This window comes from Triturus cristatus, chromosome 3_1 (assembly GCF_964204655.1).
Source record: "Triturus cristatus chromosome 3_1, aTriCri1.1, whole genome shotgun sequence".
NCBI classification, from domain to species: Eukaryota; Metazoa; Chordata; class Amphibia; order Caudata; family Salamandridae; genus Triturus; species Triturus cristatus.
This window is the reverse complement of record NC_140583.1, coordinates 212,181,853-212,204,516: the sequence shown is the minus strand read 5'-3', so window position 1 is coordinate 212,204,516 and position 22,664 is coordinate 212,181,853. Positions and strand designations below refer to the sequence as shown.

Genomic DNA, 22,664 nt, shown 5'->3' with positions numbered 1-22,664 from the left:
GGACTGTGAGGGGTCGAGGGATCCATTCGTCTCGAGGAAGGAGGCCAGCTGCTTGTTGACGGTCTTCTCGATGACTTTGGCTGGAAACGGGAGGAGCGAGATGGGGCGGTAATTCTTGAGTTCGGTGGGGTCCGCTGTTGGTTTCTTTAGTAGAGCGCTGAGTTCGGCGTGCTTCCAGCTCTCAGGGAAGGTGGCGGTGTCGAAGGAGGTGTTGATGATGTCCCGCAGGTGGGGTGCGATGACAGCGTCGGCCTTGTTGAAGACGTGGTGGGGGCAGGGGTCGGTCGGAGATCCGGAGTGGATAGAGTTCATCGTGCAGATGGTGTCTTCTGTGTTGATCTGGGTCCAGGCGCTGAGGGTGGTGGTGGGGGGCGTTGGTGCGGTCGTGGGGAGCGTTGTTTGTGGGCTGAAGCTGTTGTGTATGTCAGCGATCTTGTTGTGGAAGTAGGAGGTGAGGGAGTTGCAGAGGTCTTGTGACGGGGTGATGTCGTTGTTTCCGGCGTTGGGGTTGGAGAGCTCTTTCACGATGTTGAAGAGTTCCTTGCAGTTGTGCACGTTGTTGTCCAGCCGGTCCTTGAATGCTGTTTTCTTGGTGGCGTGGATCAGTTGATGGTGTTTCCGGGTGGCGAGCTTGAGGGTGGTCATGTTTTCCGGTGTTGGCTCCCTTCTCCAGGCTTTCTCGAGGGCTCGGCAGTTCTTCTTGGAGCTCTTGAGTTCGTCGGTGAACCATGGGGCCTTCTTGCTGCCGGGTCTGCTAGGCGGGGTCTTCAATGGGGCGAGGTCGTCTGCGCAGTCGCTGATCCACTTCGTGAGGTTGTCGGCGGCCTGGCTGGGGTTCGCTGAGCTGGCGGGAGGGTGCTGGCTCAGGGAAGCGGCGAGCTGGTCTGCTGTGATCTTGTTCCAGTTTCTTCGGGCAGCCTGTTGCTGGTGGTGGTGGATCGTGGATCTTCTGAAGGTGAAGTGGACGCAGCTGTGGTCCGTCCAGTGGAGTCCGGTGGCGTGGCTGAAGCCGATGTCCTTGCTGGAAGAGAAGACAGCGTCGAGTGTGTGTCCGGCGAGGTGGGTGGGAGTGGTCACCAGCTGCTTGAGTCCGAGGTTGGCGAGGTTGTCGAGCAGGGTGGTGGTGTTGCGGTCGTTGTTGTTCTCCAGGTGGAAGTTGATGTCCCCCAGGAGGATGTAGTCAGCGGAGGGGAGGGCGTGCGGGCTGATGAAGTCGGCGATGTCTTCGCTGAATTGTGTGCGTGGACCCGGGGGTCGGTAGATGAGGGTGCCTCTGAGGGTGGTCTTGGGGTCCGTGTGGATCTGGAAGTGCAGGTGTTCGGCGGTTGTCAGGGTGTCGTCGGTGTTGGTTGTGATGCGGATGGTGTCCCTGTAGATGATGGCGATCCCTCCTCCCGTCTGGTTGTCGCGGTCTCTTCGGGTGATCTTGTAGCCCTCTGGGATGGCGATGGCGATGTCAGGCGCTGAGGAGTCGTTCATCCAGGTTTCCGTGAGGAAGGCGACGTCAGGAGCTGTGGTGTCGAGGAGGTTCCAGAGCTCGATGGCGTGTCTGTGGACGGAGCGGGTGTTGAGTAGGATGCACTTGAGGTGGTTTCTGCTGGTGTTCGGCTTGGCGGGTGCTGGTGCGGGGCTGGTCCGGATGCAGGTGAACTTGCAGGCGCGGCAGCTGAAGGGTCCGTGGGTTCGTCTTGGGGTGGCTCGGTAGCATCCCGGGATTCGGCCGGTGTTGAGTGCGTTGAGGGTGGTGGCGTCGTACGTCCGGCGGGTGGGCTGGGGTCTGCGGGAGCACCTTCAGCGCTCAGTCGGTGCTCCCGGTGCGCGCGTCCGCTGCGCGGTCACTCCGGGGGCGTCATAAGTAAGGAGCCGGGAGGGAGGGTCAGCTGGGTGGCGGGAGCGGGGCGGCGAATGGGAGGACACATGGGCGTGGCCGCCGGGGGCAGCGGCGGGAAAACGGATCAGCTGGGCAGCGGCGAGCGGGGCTGAAGCAGGCAGGCAGGAGGCGGCGGAGTCAGCAGGGCAGCGAGCAGGCAGAGGTGGCAGGAGGGAGAGGAGCGACGGAGCTCAGAAGCTCTCTCAGACTATAATGGATGCTGGAAGAATTCTGATGTCGGAAAGAACATATTGTGAATTCTGAATAACAGGGCGGTATGTTCTTCACACGTCCTATGATTAATTGTAGCTTTCACTGCGATACCAGAAAGATAGAGTGTCCATTGTAGAGGAATATATATTTAAAAAACATAGGCCTTTATCTGTTTTTTCTAATACACCAACCTTTCTAATTCAACTTGGAAATTACAAAGAACAGTTTAGATATGTTACATATTAAAGTAAAAGCAGAGCACATGGAGCCTTCCACTAATGGACCTCTTATATCCATGACTTCTTTTAATGATACTTTACTGTCCTGGTACAATACAGTGTCTTCTTTCCACCTAAAGCAGTAGTGAAGTCCCTTCCTTCTCCTAACAGGCTTGATTTATGGTTTGACAGAGGGTACTGTGCACGTCAAATTTAGAGATGACCTCCAGGCTGGCTGTCTCAGCAGTGCTTTTCAATATACAAAACGTTTGTTGGATGGCTACAATCAGTTCACCAAACATTTTCTGAGTTTTTGTTTTACAGAAACAAACTCCCAAAGCAGGAATTTAGATCTGAAAAACAAAAAACGAATGATCCTCACATCCTTGGAAATATATATTTTTTCTGTTTATCACTGTCATCTTGTTTATCTTGGCAGTGAGGGGTAGGAAAAAATACATTACACTGTTCACCCTTAGTAGAGTAGATGATGTAATGTCCTTCCAATAGCTTCTACTCTGTCAGGCTGTCTGAGAAAGTTTTCCGTAGATGGAGCCAAAGAGCACTCTGTCGACAGACAGCTTAGGGTTTGCTCATCTCTAAATCTGGTGGGCGGACTGAGGGTGTGCCAGACAGGATACTCAGTTGTGTTTGCGATGGAGTACCCCGTCCACCAAACTCTAAATGAATCCCAAATCTTCAATGCATTTATATTATGTATGTGTCTAAAGTGAGAAGGGTGTGGAATCATACAAAGGTAATGTTTCATATCGAAGTGAAGGCGTCAAATACTGGGATGTTTCCTCAGATAGGAATGACACTAAAGGCTATTTCGAAAAGGAAAATAAATTGTATTCGGTGCATTAAGGAAATTGTTTCTCAAAAGCCAATTCCAATCAAATCTTGGATACAAATAGGTACGGTATAGAATTATCCCTTACACAAAAATGTAGCATGGAAAGAACCACAGACTAGTAACAGAAAAGTAAATAAAGGACATCAACCAGAAATACAAACACCTACAATCCCTTGTCCAACGCCCCAAGAATCTCATTTATTTCAAACCCATGCAAACTCCTCCAGAGCTGGTTCCCATGAAAACAAAGCATGTTAACATAGCATGTGATCGAAGATTGATCCCTAGACAATCTGTTTTCAGGCAGTGAAAGTAACTTCTTGCCACATGGAAGTGACTCTTTAACGAGACTGGTGAGGATTCATTAAACTATATTTAATATTAATGCCCATTTTCAAATAAGAACCCATGATACTGGTTGGTACAAGGCCTATCTCTGCCGGTGATATCAAGTATGTTAACTTCTTATCACTGGGATGTCAAAAAATATGCGAGAAAACAAAGAGACTAAATAACTAGATAACCAATCATTGTTATAATCTAAAATACTTTTGATAAAAAATGACTAGAGTACATGATAAGGAGAAATGACAGCTAAAACGTTAAGTTCAACAATGAGGATGTTTCCACCAAAAATCAAGGCTGCATGCCTGCCATGCTGGCGCCGCAAGTAACTAATAAGCACAAACACTGATGATAAATGAAATATGGTACATTCAGTGGCATTAGAAACGCTGTAGTGCATATTGTCATAATATGTATAACTTTAACTACAGGTACAATCGTCTCTGCTGGTGGAATGGAGGCATATGAACCATCCCTATTGACATTTTACTTCACACTTTCAGCAGGGTTGAAAACATGGTTTAGATTTATAGAAATATGTTTTAAAACAGTGTTACAAGTTATGTTAGGTCGCTGGATCATAAATGTGAAGATCCTAAAAGATGAAGTTAGGAGAAGAGGACTCTCAAACATTACGCTCTAGCCAGATGCATTAACTAATCGTATTAGACTAGTTGTAAATTGTAGCCTTACCTTGCAAATCTGTAATAAGGACATTTCCGTTTGTCCATTGGTAAACCCAGTGCTGGAATGCACAGCATTTCTTTTCAATCTCTGAAGTATTCTTCATCTGCAGGTTTCCACTTTTGTCCTTTATACAATACTTCTCAAATCGCCCTTCCAAATCATCTTCAATTGTTGCATAAGGGATGTTATTGGCAGGTCGATAGATCAAATTCAGTGGAATTATCCTACAAATATAAGAGTAATCTCAAATCTGAAACAACACGCATTTCATTGTTTAAGTATCACTTCACTATGCAATATTTAATCTATTTCAATTGTTGGATAACAATTCCTTTTTAGTTGTTTAGCTTCACAATATCTTCAATAACCCACTATCAGAAATTATTCTGGAAGAGAATTGTCTTCTATTTAATACATTATCAGGTTTACAACAATCTATTAAGAAAATACAAAAAAAAATGTAAAATCTACATAAAAGTGTAAGGAACAAATTCTAACATACAGACTTCTGGAGGGCCTGTGGCGCACCAGTAGCTTGACCAGACGTCCCGGTTTTCCCCAGACGGTCCCGGTTTTTGGAGCACTGTCTCAACACTTTGCTCCAAATTGAAGAAATGTTCCGGTTTCTGCGCATTGCCCGGGTTAAACAGATGACTGTCCCAGTTTTGAAATAGTGCCTTGGTGCGCCTGCTTTACTACTCACAGGTGCTGAGACGGGTCTTTATCGGGCTCTCCATTTTTGCCCTCACGGTGAAAAAACATAATCTTACTGCTGCCGCAGGGCCACCCTTCACTACCTTCAAAGAGACTCGTTACAGTTCTTTCACAGTCTCTTCAATCCAGAACTGAAGCATTTTCAATGTTATGTACAACGAAGCCAAAGTTGTTGCTTATTTAGCTTATGCAGCTAACAACATCTGACAGTGCCAAAAGTCCAGGTTTATTGTAGGTGAAATGTTACATGTTGTATTATATATCTGGATACAATGACAGAAGCAGCACATTTTTCGGGCGGGATGCTATGCTAAGCACAGATTTTTTTAGCTTATGTGTTTTAAGCCACGTCCTTAATTACATCAACCACGCCCCTTGAGAGACCCTCCTCTACCCCGTTTTTTCATCCCACTTAAAGCCCTGGGTACTTCTATGTCTATGACCTACTTCTATGTCTATGACCTATCTCGGTTTTTTTTTGAGAATCTGTTCACCCTACGCACTAGGAACCTTGCTCCACCTTGTCCAAAACTCACCAGGTACTGAGATGCAGTCCTAACCAACACTGACAACTACTCTGACACACAGCTGCCCTCCTTCCCAGCGTACGTTGTCACGGGGCTTCCCAAACCCTTGACCTTTCCCCTTAAATCTAGGAGGGGTCGATCTGTTGGCTTGGCACTAGGAGCAGCACTACAAGGAATTCGCTCCCTTTGGGAAAAAGAGAAACTCCAGACACATACTGAATGGCTCCTCAGAATATGGTGTATATTAGGTAAGGAACGCATGACCCTGGCAATGACCCATCAGCTAGCTGACTACAGAGAGCTGTGGCTACTCTACAACACACTGCTCTCTGCGAAAGTTTATGAATTAACGTGTCCCAAATCCTTACGCCTGCTGCGACATACAGATTCTGAGGACGGTACACAACGAGGGAGGGAGGACGACAAGGCATGAGGTACTAGAGCGTTGCAAGATGCTTAAGTGCAGTTTTCTGGAGTAAGTATGGGGACGGGCAGTGAATTGAGGGTTGGGAAAGTTGGGGTTTTGTTCTGGTTGATTTTATTTTTCTTATTTCTATGCGCGCCCCAGGTAAGGGGTCTTATAGCAACTGCATTCATGTATCATTTTGCACCGAAATGTTAACAATAATAAAAAATATTTGAAGCATTAACCTGAGCTAAAATGTACCATATTGGGTAGAGCCACCTTAAATCCTTTATGCACAGCTGCCTGTAATTTTCTTTCAGTTTTACAAGTATCTACTGAGGATATCCTTAAAGTAATTAAAACGTGTAAAGTCCCAGATCTTAAACTGCTGCCCTGCAAAAATCTTTAAGTAAACACTGCATTTACCAGCTGACGTTCTTGTCTTGAACAGAGCTTTTAATTTTTGCTTAGAGTCTGAACTTTTCCTCTAGCCACGAAGGACTCTAATGTTACTCCTCTTAAAACAAGCATTTGCAATGCAATAGGTCTCGCATTTGCAAGATCATTGGCACTGTAAATGACAATGCCTTTTATTTATGTTTTAAAAACCAAAACATAAATAAAAGGCATGGTTATTTACAATGCCAATATCTGAAACTCGTGTAAATGCGAGACCTGTTGCATTGCAAATGCTTGTTACAATCAGTCCTTAGGATATTGCACTGCTGCAATAAGGGTATTAATCACATCAGCGACTAAACCAGTATTCTAACCTGCGGTTTGTAGAGTTTGGACATACGCATAGATCAGAGATCTCAGTTGATAGCGTTAAGGATCCACATACAAAAACTATCGTATTTCACACTGATAATCAGTTCAGTTTGAAAGCCATCCACAGATTGAGACACGTTACACCACATACATTCTATAACGCATTTTAAGCTCTAATGAATCCCCAGTTCAAGCTCAGAAGGGTAATGTGCCCAGTCGTAACAAGAACGTGACGGCACAAGTCACGCATTCGCATGAAAACCCACTCATCACTTGCAAAAAACCAGAAAGGTCGGAATATATAAGTTACGGAAGAACACCAGAGAATTCGATTCTCCTATGAATGTGAGGGAGAGATTGTCTTGCCACTCGTGTCTGTCCACATCTGCAAGGGTCACACTCAGGGCTAATCACGAGTTATCTACGATATACTTTAAGAAAAGAGAGTCCACTACAGAAAAAGTTGTCTGTTAACACGAATGCATTAATATGTTACTTTATATGCAGCAGTGTAGCCAATCCTTATCCCGCTTTGTAGTTTCTTCCCTTAAAGTGACCGCCCACAATAGGTTCTATGTAGTTACAACATAAAGAACAGACTACATTGTATCCGCAGCAGACATCATAACAAGGATGAATAATGCACTATGTGGGTATCGTGTAATTGGCACTTTACAACTGTATTTTCTAGTTCGTAGCTCTAGTGCTGGTCTGGGCGCTCCAGTATGCGTTTAGTCTCGGTTTCTTTTATGCTTTGGGAGGGGGTGGGTGAAGGGGAGTAATTCACTTTGCTTAAAAGACACGTCTGCAAAGGTTTAAGGAATGTGTGCAGGCGGCTGTTGAGCTCCACGCCTCCACCTAACACTGTCTGGTGCAGCAGACCTCCATGACTTTGGGAGGAGATATCCCAGATGTGCGCAGGCAGGTGGAGGAGGAAACAAAGGGCCGGGTGTACACGTGGGTACGAACAAAAAAGTGAGGCACATACCTGTCAGCGCACACGCATAGCAAAAAATAAAAGGCGTTGCCCAATTCAAATGAAAGCAATAACATAGAAGATGAAGTCGGCTACTTATAGTGCAACCGATGGACTCCCTTTCCCCAAAATAGAATAGCTGTTTTCTAAACAAGTAACCAGACCATAAATTGTTTAGTTACGGAGTGATTCTATGTATTTACAGGGTCAATACATTCGGAAACTGCCTGCTTGCCTCTGCGTCTCTCTCATCATATGGCGGTTAAAGTTAAACGAACACCAACTTCGAGGAAACCCTTTTGCTCTTATAATTTTAAAATGCGGGTTACAGTCACGGCTTTTACGTCACAATGCCAGGAACTAGGTCCCCTCCTTGTACAAACGAGTGGTGCGCGCGCCACAGCGAGACATGTGGTTTCAATTATCGCACCCGTGTCTGGGCACGATAATTGAAACCATATGGTGGCGGTGCGGGTAACCGACACCAATAGGCCATGGGCGGAGCAATGCGCCCGCCTTGGGCCAATTGCGTGCTGTCTTTGTTAAAAAGACGCACGCAAAGGCCAATAGCGTGGCCCAAAAGAAAAAAGCACACGCACAAGCGTGTGCGATTCCTAGGTCAGTTTCCAAACCCCCTAAAAGAGGTCTCTCGCTGCATGAGCAGTGCTGCACATTGCAATGCTAGGCGCGAGACCTAAAACCAGAAGTCCAAGGCCACCAGAGCTGACCTCTCTAATCTTCACTGTTGAAACCATAAAAAACCAGCTCGCAAAAGCCTGCATTAGTTACTGGCTAAAATGCGCCTTACACAATGCTTTCTGTGAGGCCAGTTTTTCCACACCAACATTTTGGAAGATATCAATTGTTGTGCCATGTTTTCAAGTTCAGATGAGATAAATGAAGAAAGCGGGCCTTGTTTGTTGGTGCAGCAAAATCATGGAATGTACTCCCCGTATCTAAAGGGACTTAAAAAAATACCTGACCTTTTCAAACAGTCCCGTAAAATCTACTCCTTTAGTTCGCTTTTTTATAATTCTTTACCCCTATCTATGCATTGTTCAGTAAGCTTCTCAGCGCCATGACAGTCCTCTGAAGCCGGGCCGGCTTTAGCGCTTGTGGTGCCCGGTACGACAATCTTTTTCAGCGCCCCACTCCCATGACGTCCTCATCAGATTCCATCACTACCACCGGGCAAGAGGGCCCCTCATCTCTAACTAGACCCTCTCTTGCATACATTTCATTTGTTTTAAAGCCCTGGTAAAGGCTGGCTTTACTAATCCACTCAGCTTTCCACATAAAATACAGATCTGTTCTTTGCAGCAGGCATTTAACCCTCTGTGCTACTTTATGGCGAGTCAAAACAGCCACTAGACAAAACTCGGTACTCTCTCTCAAGCAGGAACATTAATCACAAGAGTAATCTTGACATTTTTATTGCTGCCTGAAAGCTGAGCGCCACCTACTTTTAAATCCTAAGTTATTGCTAAACACAGCGCCCCTACCTGAGGTCAACTCCCCCCACTCCAGAACAGCGCCCAGTGTGGTTGCACTGTCCTAAAGCCAGCCATGCTCTTAGGTGTATAAGTCTAGCAACCATTAGAAATAGTCGCAAATGTAAATGTGTCGGAGTTGGATTTATGGAGTTAAAAGCAAAGTGTGTCACTGTTGTTTACATTTTTGTATGCTGAACAAAATTGGCATCAGATAATTAGGCCTGTGAACTTTGCTGCCAAATAAATCATTCTAAATTTAGCTGCTGCTGGAAAAGCCCAGTTCTGAAGATAACAGAAACATCTGTGCAGAGGATTGTTTGGCAGATCATTTATCAGAAAAAAAGGCTACTTGCTCAATCTTTTTGGAAACATAGCCACTGCAAATATATGTAGAAAAAGGAAGGCTTAATATTTACAGTCAGACTGAAGAAAATGACAAACATTTGATTAACTAATTCACCATAATAAACACGTGATTTCAATATTATGTGCCTCACTTCTCATGGAGTCATGTGCAGATTCTTGGAACGTTCCGTTGCAGGTTGTAATGATGAGGTCAGCAGTGCAAGTCATTTGAACATCGATGGAGTAGTACAGCGTTCGATTCCTGAACATCTGTTCTCGAGCACGAGGTAACACAATGTGAATGTGTGTACAATCAATGGCTCCAACAGCGTTTAGAAACCAAGCAATTCCATGTATTGCACTCAACTTTGGGCATCACCTTTGCAGTTTTTTTTTTTTTAAATCCTTTTATTAACTTTGCTCGAGGTCTCATACATTACACAGCAGAGTTCAATTGGCTTGTGGAAGAACAACATTACATTGTACATTTGAAGACAAACTTGGCAGTAGAATGGGCTGGTTACAACTGTTCCTCCTATCCAACCCCACCCCTCATGGCTCGATACCTCCGCCAGGGACCCCACACCCTCTTCCATTTCTTAGCACATCCCCTGGACTTATAGATCGTTTCTTCCGCCCTCTGGCACCAATCCAGGTCCCTTAGCCATTGGTCCCATTGTGGGGGCGCCTGCGCCCCCAAGCAACTGGCTATATTACGTTTTGCCACCCCAGCAGCCATAGCTAACCAGATCTCGTTGTACCTGGACCAGTCCATGGCGACTTTGATCATAAGTAGTTGTCACCTGGGTTCCACCGGGACCGGTGATCCCACTACTGTCGCCATTGTGCGTGCTACTTTGGTCCAGAAGGGCACTATGTTCGGGCATTCCTAAAGAATATGGAAAAAAGTACCCTCCCCCTGACATCCCCTCAAACACAGAGGAGACAGGCTCCTGCCCCATGAGAACAGGTGGGTACACGGGTAATACACCCGATGCAAGGTTTTTAATTGCACGAGACGGAACCGAGTCCGGATTGCAATTTCACAGAGGCTTTGCAGGGCATCCTGCCAATCCTCGTCCTCCAGGCCTCCGACATCACCCTCCTATCTTTCCCGCAGGGACACCAGGGGGTCAGGCATGTTGTTTATGAGCTTACGGTAGATAGTAGATGTGGGTTTCTCTGGAATGGGGTCTGGAAGGAGCCTGTCCTCCAAAGGAGAGTATTCCGGGATCGAAGTGTCTGTGTGCATGTGAGAGCGCAGGGCATGTGTAAGGCGCAGATAATGATAGTGTTGGCAGTCGTGCAGTTGGTACTCTTTTTTAAGGTAGTCAAAGGATCTAGGGGCGCTCCCCTTCCATACATCACCCAGGTAATCAATACCGAATAGTCTCCAGCCCTTGAATCCGGTTAGTCTTGACACCTCTGTTAACTGGTCTCCGAACCATAGCGGTGGTCCTACCCGTTAGGGTGCCTGCCCACCCCAAGAATTTATTGGCCTCCCTCCAGCACTGAAGCACCACCCCCGTATGCGAAGGTAGATTCCTACGTTGCTTCCGTGAGTAAAGAAGACGCTTGCAGTTGCCCTCCGGCATTACATGTCTATCCACCCTGTAGGCAGGTTCCGACCCTATCGCATACACCCAGTCATTGACCACCTGCAACTGGGAGGCCCTATAATACAATTGGACATCCGGGAGGGCCAGCCCCCCGTCGCACACCCCTCTTGTGAGCTTTCGCAATGCTATCCTCGGGTTCCCACCATCCCAGAGCAGCGTCCGCAGAGCCTGGGAAATGCGCTTGAACACCTCACCGGGGACCGGGTAAGTGGAATTTTGCAGGATATATAGGATGCGCGGCAAAGCCAGCATCTTAAAGAGCGCGGCGCGCCCCATCAGGGATAGAGGCAAGGATCTCCAGTGGGTAACGTCCGATGCTAATCTTGCCAGGAGGGGCTCAAGATTTTTTGTGAAAAACTCCGCTTTGTCCCTGGTGATGTACACCCCCAGATATTTAAATCCCTCAGTCACTATCAAGGCAGGACACCTAGACAGAATCCGTGGGGGGGGGGGGGGCGGAGAGGGGGTAAATCAAAGATTTGGCCCAGTTAATTGTATAACCGGAGTAGCTGCCAAACAATTCGAAGAGATGAAGCACCTGCACCATTGAGTGGTATGATCTGGTCATGTAAAGGACAATATCATCAGCGTATAGGAATATACGCTCCTCCCACTCATCAGTAAGCGACAGGCCCCCGAAAGACCTGTCTCTTCGAATCCAGTGGGCCAGCGGTGCCAGGGCGAAGAGGAGAGGGGACAGAGGACATCCCTGCCTGGTGCCCCTGCGCAGGGGAAATGCTAGAGACATCGCTCCATTTACCCTCACCCTCGCCACCAGCTGTTCATACAACATGCGCACCCAACTACAGAAAACCGGCCCGAAGCCCAGTCGCTGTAGAACCATAAATAAGTATGGCCATTCGATGCTGTCGAAGGCCATTGAGGCGTCCAGCGTCATCAATGCCGTTTGGGTGTCGTCCCCGAACTCCGTCATGTACAGAACCCCGTAGAGCCGTCGTAGATTGAGTTGAGTGCTCTTGTGCGGCATGAACCCCGACTGATCAACATTTACCAAGTCTGGTAGAACCGTGAGTAATCTCGTCGCCAAGGCTTTAGCCAATACCTTGGCCTCCACGTTGAGGAGCGAGGTAGGCCGATAAGACGAGCATTGATCAGCTGGTTTCCCAGCCTTGTGGATGAACACAATCGTGGCCTCTCGTTGATCGGGTGGGAGCCTACCCACTCTCCGTGCTTCGAGGAACATCTGTCTCATGGGGTCGATCACAACGTTAGCTTGCCTCTTATATATTTCCACTGGGAGCCCTTTGGGCCCCTGCGTTTTCCCGGCCTGGAGGGAGTTAATATTGGATCTAAGTATTCTCTCTTTCCCTCACTCACTAGGTACTCTAAATTTTTAATTTTACTCTTTTAAACCACCTTGTATAATTTGTTTTCTCTCAGAACAATTGTTGCTCTTTCCTTGTTGTTTACCATGCAATATGTAAAGCGCTCTGATACCCTCGGGTGGAGCTAGCGCTATATAAAACCTTTAAAATAAAATAAATAAATAAAGATACACCACCGCACTGGAGACAGTTAGAGGCGGCCCGAAAGCAATTGGTGGCCCTAGACCTGGACCGGGCGGAATTTGCACTCCTACACCTCAAGCTCGCATTTTACAACGGTGGTAAAAAAGTGCAGGAAGATGCTAGTTAATAAACTGAAGGGGCAATGAATGGCCAACTCAGTGGAGACGCTGATTTCAGAAACAGGGAAGGAGATAGTGGGGGACAGAGCGGTGACAGACCATTTTGGCAGATTCTACACGACCCTATACAAGGCACTGGATCTATCGGCAAGGCCCATTGGGGAGTACCTAGAGGGGGCTAACGTCATCAAACTCTCAGTAGAACAGACAACAGAGTTAGGCGTGCCCATTAGAATAGAAGAAGAGATATCGGTAATTGCCAGGCTTCAAACCAATAAGTCCCTGGGCCCGATGGCTTTTCAGCTATCTTTTAAAAACTTTTTGCAACCTGTTGGCCCCCCTCCTTACGAGGGCGTTCAACGCCATCACAGATTTCTCGACCCTTCCCCCAACAGTAATGGAGGCCTCTATCACAGTAATCGCAAAGCAGGGCAAAGACATGAAGCTATGCGGGTCTTTTCCGTCTTAAGCGTTGACGCGAAATTGTTCACGGGGATACTAGCCACGCGACTGAACCCATTGATGGCTGGGCTGATAGAGCCCGACCAATCTGGCTTTATACCCGCTAGACAATGCCCTGATAACACTAAGCGACTGCTCCACCTTATAGATAAGGCCTTGCGGACTCAGCTGGAGATTATGCTCTTTTGCATAGATGCTGAGAAAGCATTTGGTAGGGTGCACTGGCGCTATCTAAAGCAGGTCTTAGATCGCTTTGGGATGGGAAAGAGATTTCAATCGTGAATCACTAGCGGATATGAGAGGCCCCAGGCGTCGGTAAGAGTCAATGGATGGAACTCGGAGAGCTTCCCAATACGTTGCGGCACCAGCCAGGGCTGACCCTTTTATTTGCTTTCTACATGGAACCATTCGCACAGAGGGTGCGTGAGGCGCGAGAAGTAAAGGGAGTGCACTTCGGTGGTGATGAACACATGATAACCCTCTACGCAGATGACGTGATCATCTCCTTGGTCGATCCTCGTTTCAGAGCTTCCTCCAAGAGGTAGAGAGCTTTGGCGCAGTATCAGGCCTCCAAATTAACATCTCTAAATCGCAAGCTACGAGTCTGACGGGGCCTCACATCATTAGAGAACACCTCTCACAGACCCTCTCTATCAACTGGAGCCCAAGCATCTACTACCTTGGCATCTAGCTCTTCTCGGCAATCCAGAAGACGGTCACATTCAACTACAAGCAATTAACTGACAGGGTCAGGTCAGACCTTCTACGTTGGCAGCACTACCCACTATCCTGGTTGGGGCGAGTAGCGGCCCTGAAAATGATGGTCCTCCCTAGGATCCTGTACGTGTTTTTGACCTTGCCTCTCTGGCCCCCCGGGGAGCAGTCAAAACTATGCAGAAAGCATTTCAGAGCTTAGTCTGGGCAAAGCGTCAACCACGGATGCGACAAAATTTGAGCTGGTGCTGCCCCGGGGAGGGAGGACTGGGCATTCCTTCCTCACAGAGTTATTTTCAGGCTGCTCAGCTAAGATTTATAGTGGAATGGTCCAGGGCAGAATCTGAAAAAACGTGGCTGTTCATGGATAGGGCTTTAGCAGGAAGATCCCCTTCATGAGAAAGATAGGCCGGCCTCCAAGCTTATACCTCTCAGCAGTTACAGAACCACTGCTTAGGACATGGGATGCAGTGGAAACGGCAAAAGATCTTACATCCTTCCCTTCACCACTGACCCCAATAGTAGAGAATGCAAATGTGCAACCTGGGATGGACCGCAAAGCATTTGTGGCCTGGCAGAGCCCGGGTTGCCGATCGGTGGGACGCTTAGTGGATATGGAATGACCTGTAGCATTTGAAACACTGAAATCAGACCTGGACATCCCAGAAGAGGAGAGGTTCTGCTACACACAAATCAGACACTGGATTCTAGGACCCAGGATACGGGAGGGGGCACAACGACATCTGACCAAGTTCGAAAGATGGCTTCTCGGGAAGGAGACAGAAACGAATAGTCTCCGACCTATATAAATTTCTGTTAGGCCCTGAACCTGTGGCAAAGTCCCCCACCCAACAGAGATGGGAATGAGAACTGGGGCACCAGCTCACACAGAAAGAGTGGCGAGACATTCATTACTGAGCCTGCCACACAACCACCAACACCTCTAGTACGGAGACCACAGTTAAGATCGCCACATACTGGTACTGGACCCCAGAGAGACTACATCGAATCAGCCCAGGCAGAGAGATTAAGTGCTGGAAATGTAAAAGTTACCTGGGGACCCTGGTCCATATACTCTGGGAATGCCCCAGCCTATCTCATTTCTGGGATGCTATTTTAACAGAAATTGACACACACTTTGACACCCAGCTCTCACGGTTTCCCTCCTACACTATTCTAGGACTACCTAACCCACTCATGTACCCGCTGCGCTCACAACGAGGCAAACACATCACATTGGCCCTTCAGGCGACACATCAAGCATTCTTGGCATTGTGGGGTACTGACAAGATCCCGACCAGACTAACCTGGCTTCACCGTATCTGGGACCTGCTGGGGATGGAGAGGCTGTCGACATCACTTGACTCAAGGGGAGACGCATTTCGAGAGACATGGCGCCCATTCATAGCACTTCTCTCACAGCATTTACAGATTTGACATGTCCTAGATATCTCAGGTTATTAAGATTGCCGGATTCCCCGGACTCCTAGTTCCATCGACATGCGAGACACAGAAGCTTTCCATGGGTCACACCACAGACTCAGTGGGCACCCAAGAGAGGTGGTGAGGGGTACAGGGTGGGGGAGGGTAAGAGGGATTTGGGGTTGTTAAAAGTTACAAAAGCGTTGAGCTGGCCAAATGTTGATGCCACCCCATCTCGTAAAGTGATTCTGGATGATGATTAGCAGCATAATAAACAAATTTAAACATAAATAGTCACAGATAAAAGTGAAACACCAGCTCATTCTTACTTTCTCTAAAGGAAGTAGGACAATCTCTTCCGCCAGGGCTAGGGAGATCTACACAGATGCGCTCGTAGGAAATTTGGAAGTTTACAGCATGACTTTGAAAATATAATATGAATCAATTGGACATTAATGTATTTTATTTGCATAGCGTATGATACTCAATGAATGTTATTAAGAAGTGATAGGCAATATACCAGATTCAATCCAGTTACAGAAATGAGTGAAACATATGTTTGCTGGGAGTTCTGGAAAGAGGTGATGGCCAAGGGGAAAAAAAGCTCACTAACTTTTTTCAAAGTATAGAGGGAATCACTGGCTCTGTTCCCAAAGAATAAATCATTCCTGTGCTTGATAATTCTGTGTAAAATCATCTGTATCCCCACAATATAGCTGGAGCTAAGGATATTTGGGAGTTTGGGGCTAGAAGATCTAAATGACGCAGGTGGTGCAAAGCTGACAATTTGTCAAAGAGGAAGGTGGGGAATATCTGGATGTACAACATAGGCCTCATAACAGGATGTAAGGTTCAATTTTACTCTCATGGGAAGTAAGAGTAGATTATATTAGAGTACAGGTGATATGGTATTCTTTGTTTTAGCCCAGTCTCAGTATTGCTACACCCTTCTGTACTTTCGGGAGTCTTCTTTCCTGATAATCATAAAGGTCTGGCTAACAGGCCTTTGAGCAGTCATGTTTGGAGTTCACAACCATGCTGATAGCAGGTGTTTGCAGAACTGTGTTGGTGTGGGTGTGTAGGGGTGGGGGAGAAGTTCTGACAAGTCTCGGGTAGTGGAAGGCATATTAGGTAATGGCACAGTGGTTTCCATGTGGTTGACACACAACTTGAATGGGAAACCCATGTAATTGAGCCTTGGCATGAGGGTAAACATGACAATGGTAAAGGTGATAGGTGATAAAAAGGCCTGGTACTCTGACCTTCTCTTCCTTTTAACTTCAAAGTGTGACACAAGTTATGATGCCAGCCAAAAAAACTATAAAAATGTAAACTGAGAGATTAGGCCAGCTCTGTGGATATTTGCGTACATAAACATTGTTGCCCAAGACATAACTGCACAGCTCAGCACCTTTCTTCAACATAAAATGGTATATTTTCAAATCAAACTAGTCATAGTAAGTCTACATTTGAATAGACAAAATGCTGGACCTTAGAGTCCATTTAACAACTATACCTGCTAATACCAGAATTTTGAGAAGTTCACAAACATGAACTAGAAATATGTGAGTTCTAACTTCCTCTACAATATCCAATCCAATTTCAGTCCAGCACGAGACAAAGACTCAGCCTTGTTCAGTGCTAGAGAAGAGGTTGTCAGCTTACTGGAGTAGCTGATCCACCTTAACTTATATGTGTAGTGTAAGGAAATGCCTTTTTTTGTATGGTCCCCCACAAGTTTTGGAGTGATGCTGCTGTTTTGTTTACTCTGAGAGTGCACTGAGGACTGCTAACCAGACCTCAGTGCCAGTGCCCTGATTCTAAAATGCCTATAGTGAATTAGCTTATACCAAATTGGCATAAGCTAACTTACTTGTAAGACCCTACTATATGCGACCCAGGTCATTTAAGTTAGAGCATCACCCCAGGGATTGCAGCACTGGTTGTGCCACCCTGGGTGTGACACAGGTAAAACGTGTCCGCCACTACAGACAGGAAGAGCAGTTTCAACAGCGAGACCGACATTTAAAAAAAAACTTTATTTATCATTCAGCCAATATACATTCCCAGACAGGTTGAGAATTCATTGTTCATGATCTCTCTGTTGTTGCCGCCCCCTACCTGCCTACGCCTACGCTGACCTCACGCTACAAGCTACACGCCGCACGGGACGCAGAGGACGCCGACGGCACAGAACTCCGGACGCCCCTGGAAGCCGCGAGCTGACCTACGGGACGCGGACGTAAACACGAGGAGAATAGACGCGCTGAGGCACCCGAGTTTGATTTCGGCAGACCCAACGAGAAATATCGAGTCTTGCCCGAAACTGCAGATAAGGACATGGCGGGAGAAGAGGAGCCGCGGGTGTAGTAAAAAAAGGTCCCCATAAGGAAAGGAAAGGTGTGGTTATTGCACCTACGTGGGGCTAACCTTACACCAATCACGCCCAGACGGCCAGAGGAAGCCAACGCGTAGGAGTAGGCGGATAGATTGCCCAGAAAAAGATTTTCAGAAGTGCCCCCCACTGCGGTAGGAAAGAGGCATAGGGGGGCAATCAGTTCACCGTTTTGGGAAATAAGGAAGGAGAAGCACAAAACCTCAAAGAGCAAATTGGCAGGTATGGCGGGATAAAGGCACAACAGAGGTAAGTGTATGAATAACTGCACAAATGTTCGCTGTATCCCGATACCTGTTTTAGTATTTATTACCGGGCAGTTTCGGCTGATTAAGAGTCAAGGGAAGGGGAAAAGTAAAGAAAGTGCAAGGAAGATTTTTAAAGTTATAACGCATAGTAAAATTTGGAGTATACAAGAGCGCAATAAATACAGACTCGTTTCATCTAAGGGACAATGGCACCAAAAAGGAAGCAAAAAACCCGTAAGGAGCCTATGGAGGAAAGCCCCGGGAGGGGAGAACTCTCTGGGGAGGTAAGAACCCGAGAGGAGAGTCAGGAGAGCCCGGCCAGCCCCAGAGAAGGAACTAAGGGGGCGCTTCAAAAGAAGAAAAATAAAAAAGCCATTAAGAAGACACTGCAAGAAACTAATGGAAGTACGTCAGCAACTAAATCTATAAAGGACTTTTTAGGTAAACATTACAAAAGATTAGATTTATCTACAAAGTCGATAGATGTAGATGCGGAGCTACAGAATGGGAATGGCATGGTAGAATCCCCTGAAGAACCCTTGGCGGCATCATTCCTAATAAATCACTCCCTTCTGAGTCAAAACGATCTAGTATTAGCACCGCGTCTGTCATCATCCCCTAAACTTTTCTCGATGCAAGCACAAGAATCAGAGACCTCAGCCCAAATGGAGAACAACTGCCAAAGGTCAAGAACTGACTGGGGAGCCTCACTAAATATATCGATATCACAATCAAAAGATGTAAGAAATCAAATTCAGCAGGAAACATCGAGAACTGAAAGAATAGCTGATCCCGAGAGAATTAGCCTACAAGACCTAGACATTTCTACGACCCCTCCCTCTTCAATGATGGATTTATTATTGATGCTTCAAAAAACCCTGCAGGGGTTGTTGGAAGTTACAATGTTGAATAATGGGGTTCTGAAAACGCAAAAGCTTTATTTGAAAAAGATTGAGGAGGAGTTGCAAGTAATCAGAGGTCAAATGCCATATATGATGAGACCAGTAGTAGATACCCAGCCTATAGAACAGAAAGAAAGCACAGAAACAGTAGGAACATCACATAATGTATATATATCTAAGTGCCCGATGCTGATAAAAAGAAGATGGGAAAACCCAAGACATAGCCTCACGAACTTTAGGGGTCACCATAAAAGGAAGTTACGTAGAAAGAGAGAAACAAAGGTAGAAACAATGCGAAAAACAAAGGAAAAGGAGAAAGAGGTCAAATTAAATACTCCCACACTGGAAATGCTATCTGCCAAGACCCCAAACGCTGAGAGTAAGAGGAAGGGCCCCAAAAATCAGGTAAAGAAACAGAGTAGTAAAAGCCCTAGAAAGGATCAATTAAAAACTAACTCCACAAAAACAAAACCCATAGTAAACTCAAACTATGTGGGACACAATATAAATCATCAGAACCAAAATCAAGAGAAAGCTGTCCCACAACGAGGTAACTTAGAAGCAAAAGGTAAAATGGGGGAAAACACTGATCAGGTAGGTACAGAAGCCCCAAAGATAGGGGAAGAGGCGGGAAGCGACAAATGGCTGTACTTTGAACCTGAGCAAAACCAAAAAAAGGGAAAGAAAATAAGGAAGATTATACCTCTGAATAGGTCTCAAATCCTATTCTCATTCTCTAAATGCCCTAGCCTGAGGGGAATAGGAACAAAAGATTTGAGACAAGTGGGTTTCATAAAAAATACAAGTGGAAAGGAGATTACAAGAGTACTAGTCTACTCCGACCTAGTAAAAATGGCAATTTGGAAAGCGGCTAGCGAGATACTCCAGGAAGGTATACGGCTAATCCCAGAGAAAGAACTAAAGGGAAATAGACAATTAGGAAGTAGTTTTCTAAAATGTCATGCAGGACTAGGAAAGAGACAGGTGAGGTTACTAGAGGAAAATGAGACCGGAGGATGTACTCTGAACGTAGTAGTCAATAACTCAGTAATGGATAACTCCTGGGATAATTGGAGCCAAAGAAGCAGCCCTGCAGGACCCTCTCAGAGATATAAGGATGTAATGGATGAAGATGGAGGTTTAAGTGAGGTGGAATAGGATGAAGGGGGGTCGCATAGCCTTAAATTCTTATCATGGAATATAAATGGCCTTGGAGATGTAATAAAACAGGAATGTATAACTAAGCTAGCAAATGAAGTGGAAATTGTTTGCCTGCAAGAAACTTGGCTATGCGACGAAACCCCAACTTTCGATGGTTTCCTCCAACTCCACCGACCGGCCAAGAAAAAAAGATTCGGCCGCCCGGCAGGGGGGATCATGACTTTATTGTCTACAAAAGTAACAAACAACGTGATCCCGCTAAAAGTAAAATGTAAATGGCTCCTGGCATGTAGACTGTCTCTGTTGATTGTAGACACAAAATATGAAAATATAATCATTATAAATGTGTATATGCAATGGAAGAATGCTACTGAGTATGGAACTGAGCTGTTATATTTTAAAGATGATATAGATTCTTTATGTGAAAAGTATGACTCTGACATATTCTTTATTTTGGGGGATTTTAATCATAAACTGTACCCAAAGGAGGTAGACCTTTGGCATAGGGATATACTGGATGCATATGAAGTAAAACAAGCAATTTTTCCAGCATGTGAACTCTTAAAACAGGATAAAGATTTGGGAAATTATCTAGGGGCGAAGGGCCTTTTCTGCTTGAATGGCAGATTTGAAACAGATTGCCCAGCAGAAAAAACATTCAAAATAGGCTCACAAAATTGCCCAATAGATTATGCCTTTATGTCTGCCTGGAACTTCTCTCTTATAAGGGAATTTAAGATAGTTCAGAAAGAAGGCAGCGATCACTATCCCTTGCAGATGAAGATTCAAGGAGGTGCCCCGAAAGCCCGAGATAAAGTAATCTCACAACAAGTTGAATACCCCAAGAGAGTAACAACTAGATTAACGGAAGAGTACATAGAAAAACTAAGATCATTCCAACAAAAGGTAGCCTTGGGAGATATAGGGGGTCAAAATTTGGATTGGTATGAGGGAAAAATAGAGCAAGTGGTGCAATGCCTTCGAACTGAACTAGCAAAAGTTAAAACAAATCAGCAGTTAATCTCTGTTAGACAACCAAAATGGTTCACTGCAGATTGCCAAAAGAAAAAAAGAGAGATAAGGAAAGTAAAAAGAAGCATTAGGAAAAAGTATGATCTGAAGAGACAAAATCATCTTAACAAATTAAAAATTGAGTATAAAAAGCTAATTACAAATGCAAAAAGGGTGTATAAAGATAAATGCTGGGAAAATTTACTGGAATCTATCGAATCAAAAAATATAAGACAGTTTTGGAAGCTGGTGAAAGCAGCTGCCGATCACCCAGCGGGGAGAATGAACTGTGTGATAGTCGAGGCTGTATGGGAGAAGTACCTGAAGGAATTGTATAGCCCTCGTAGAGATCTAGAAGTGGAAGTGCCCCAGCCATGGCATAACTTAATGGAAGAATTAAAACCAGACTTCACAGAACAGAATGTAGAAAACACAATAATGAAGTTAAAATTAACAAGAGCAGCAGGTCCAGACAACCTTCCAGCGATAATAATAAAGTCTCAGATGAAGTGGTGGGCGAGATTTTTTTCTCATATGTTCCTGGAAATTTTAGCGGTAGGGAAAATACCAAAGAATTGGAAGGGAGCTATAATAAGGCCAGTTCATAAAAAAGGCAATATGAATGCACCACAAAACTATAGGCTGATCAATCTACTAGATATAGGAGAAAAAGTATTTTCAAAAATAATTCTGAATAGACTAAAGGACTGGGTAGAGGAGTTTTCAATTGTACCAGTTGAACAGGGTGGCTTTAAAGAAGGCCACTCTACGGTTGATCACTGCTTTGCCTTGTGGGCAGTAGCACGCAAGTCAATAGAACAAAATGGTAAGCTGTGCTGCTGTTTTGTTGATTTTCGAGCAGCATTTGACTCAGTTGATCGAGAATGCCTCTGGGAAACCCTTGTAAATAAAAATATCCCTAAAAGCTTACTTGCGATAATAAAAGAGCTACATTGCGGAAATTGGGCACAAGTAATTAGAGACACAGAAGGGGCATTGACGCCAAAAATAGCAATTGAGAATGGCCTTAGACAGGGCTGTGTGTTGGCCCCCATGCTATTTGCCATATTCCTAGCAGATCTACCAGCAACCCTAGAGGTTGAAAGAAGTGCTAGCCCGAGAATGGATGGAAATAAAGTGTCTTGTTTACTATACGCAGATGATCTGGTAATTTTGGACCAGACTGAATTAGGTCTCCAAAGAAAGCTAAATGCCTTTAGTGAATATTGTGAAAGGAAATTTCTAACGGTAAATATGGAAAAGACAAAAATTTTAAGCTTTGGGAAAAAGGATATTCGATTTAATTGGTTTTTAGGAGGCCTGAAACTAGAAACGGTGAACGAATACCGCTACCTCGGGATGTGGTTTGACAGGTCTCTAAAGTGGCACACTCATATAGAGGCCCAGAAGGCGAAGGCCTTTACATCGATCTGTGGCTTGAAAAAATTTAACCGAGATTATGGAAACATGTCGCACAGACCGCTGCTAAAGGCCTTCAGCGCAATGATACCCCCACAAGTACTCTATGGAGCGGAAGTTCTCCATCTGAGTGGTAAATGTGATTGGGATTTAGAGGAAGGGAAATGCCTAAAAACATTATTGTCATTACCACATTCGGCAATGATCCAAGCAATAAGAACCGAGTTAGGTACAACTGCTTG

General features: G+C 45.6%; 1 protein-coding gene and 1 non-coding gene across 3 annotated transcripts in view; both read right to left on the bottom strand.

The window, feature by feature from the left end:
* ALPK3 (alpha kinase 3) overlaps positions 1-22,664 on the bottom strand; it is a 1,254,386-nt gene that overhangs the window by 36,220 nt on the left and 1,195,502 nt on the right. For both annotated transcript variants that reach the window (XM_085643685.1, XM_085643684.1), the window contains one exon: positions 4,196-4,413. In XM_085643685.1, the coding sequence (XP_085499811.1) occupies positions 4,196-4,413 (218 nt within the window). The remainder of the gene's footprint in view (positions 1-4,195; positions 4,414-22,664) is intronic.
* On the bottom strand, positions 6,801-6,900 carry LOC146859940 (small nucleolar RNA U13). Its single transcript, XR_014979338.1, has one exon. It is a non-coding gene; the product is annotated as a small nucleolar RNA U13 (small nucleolar RNA).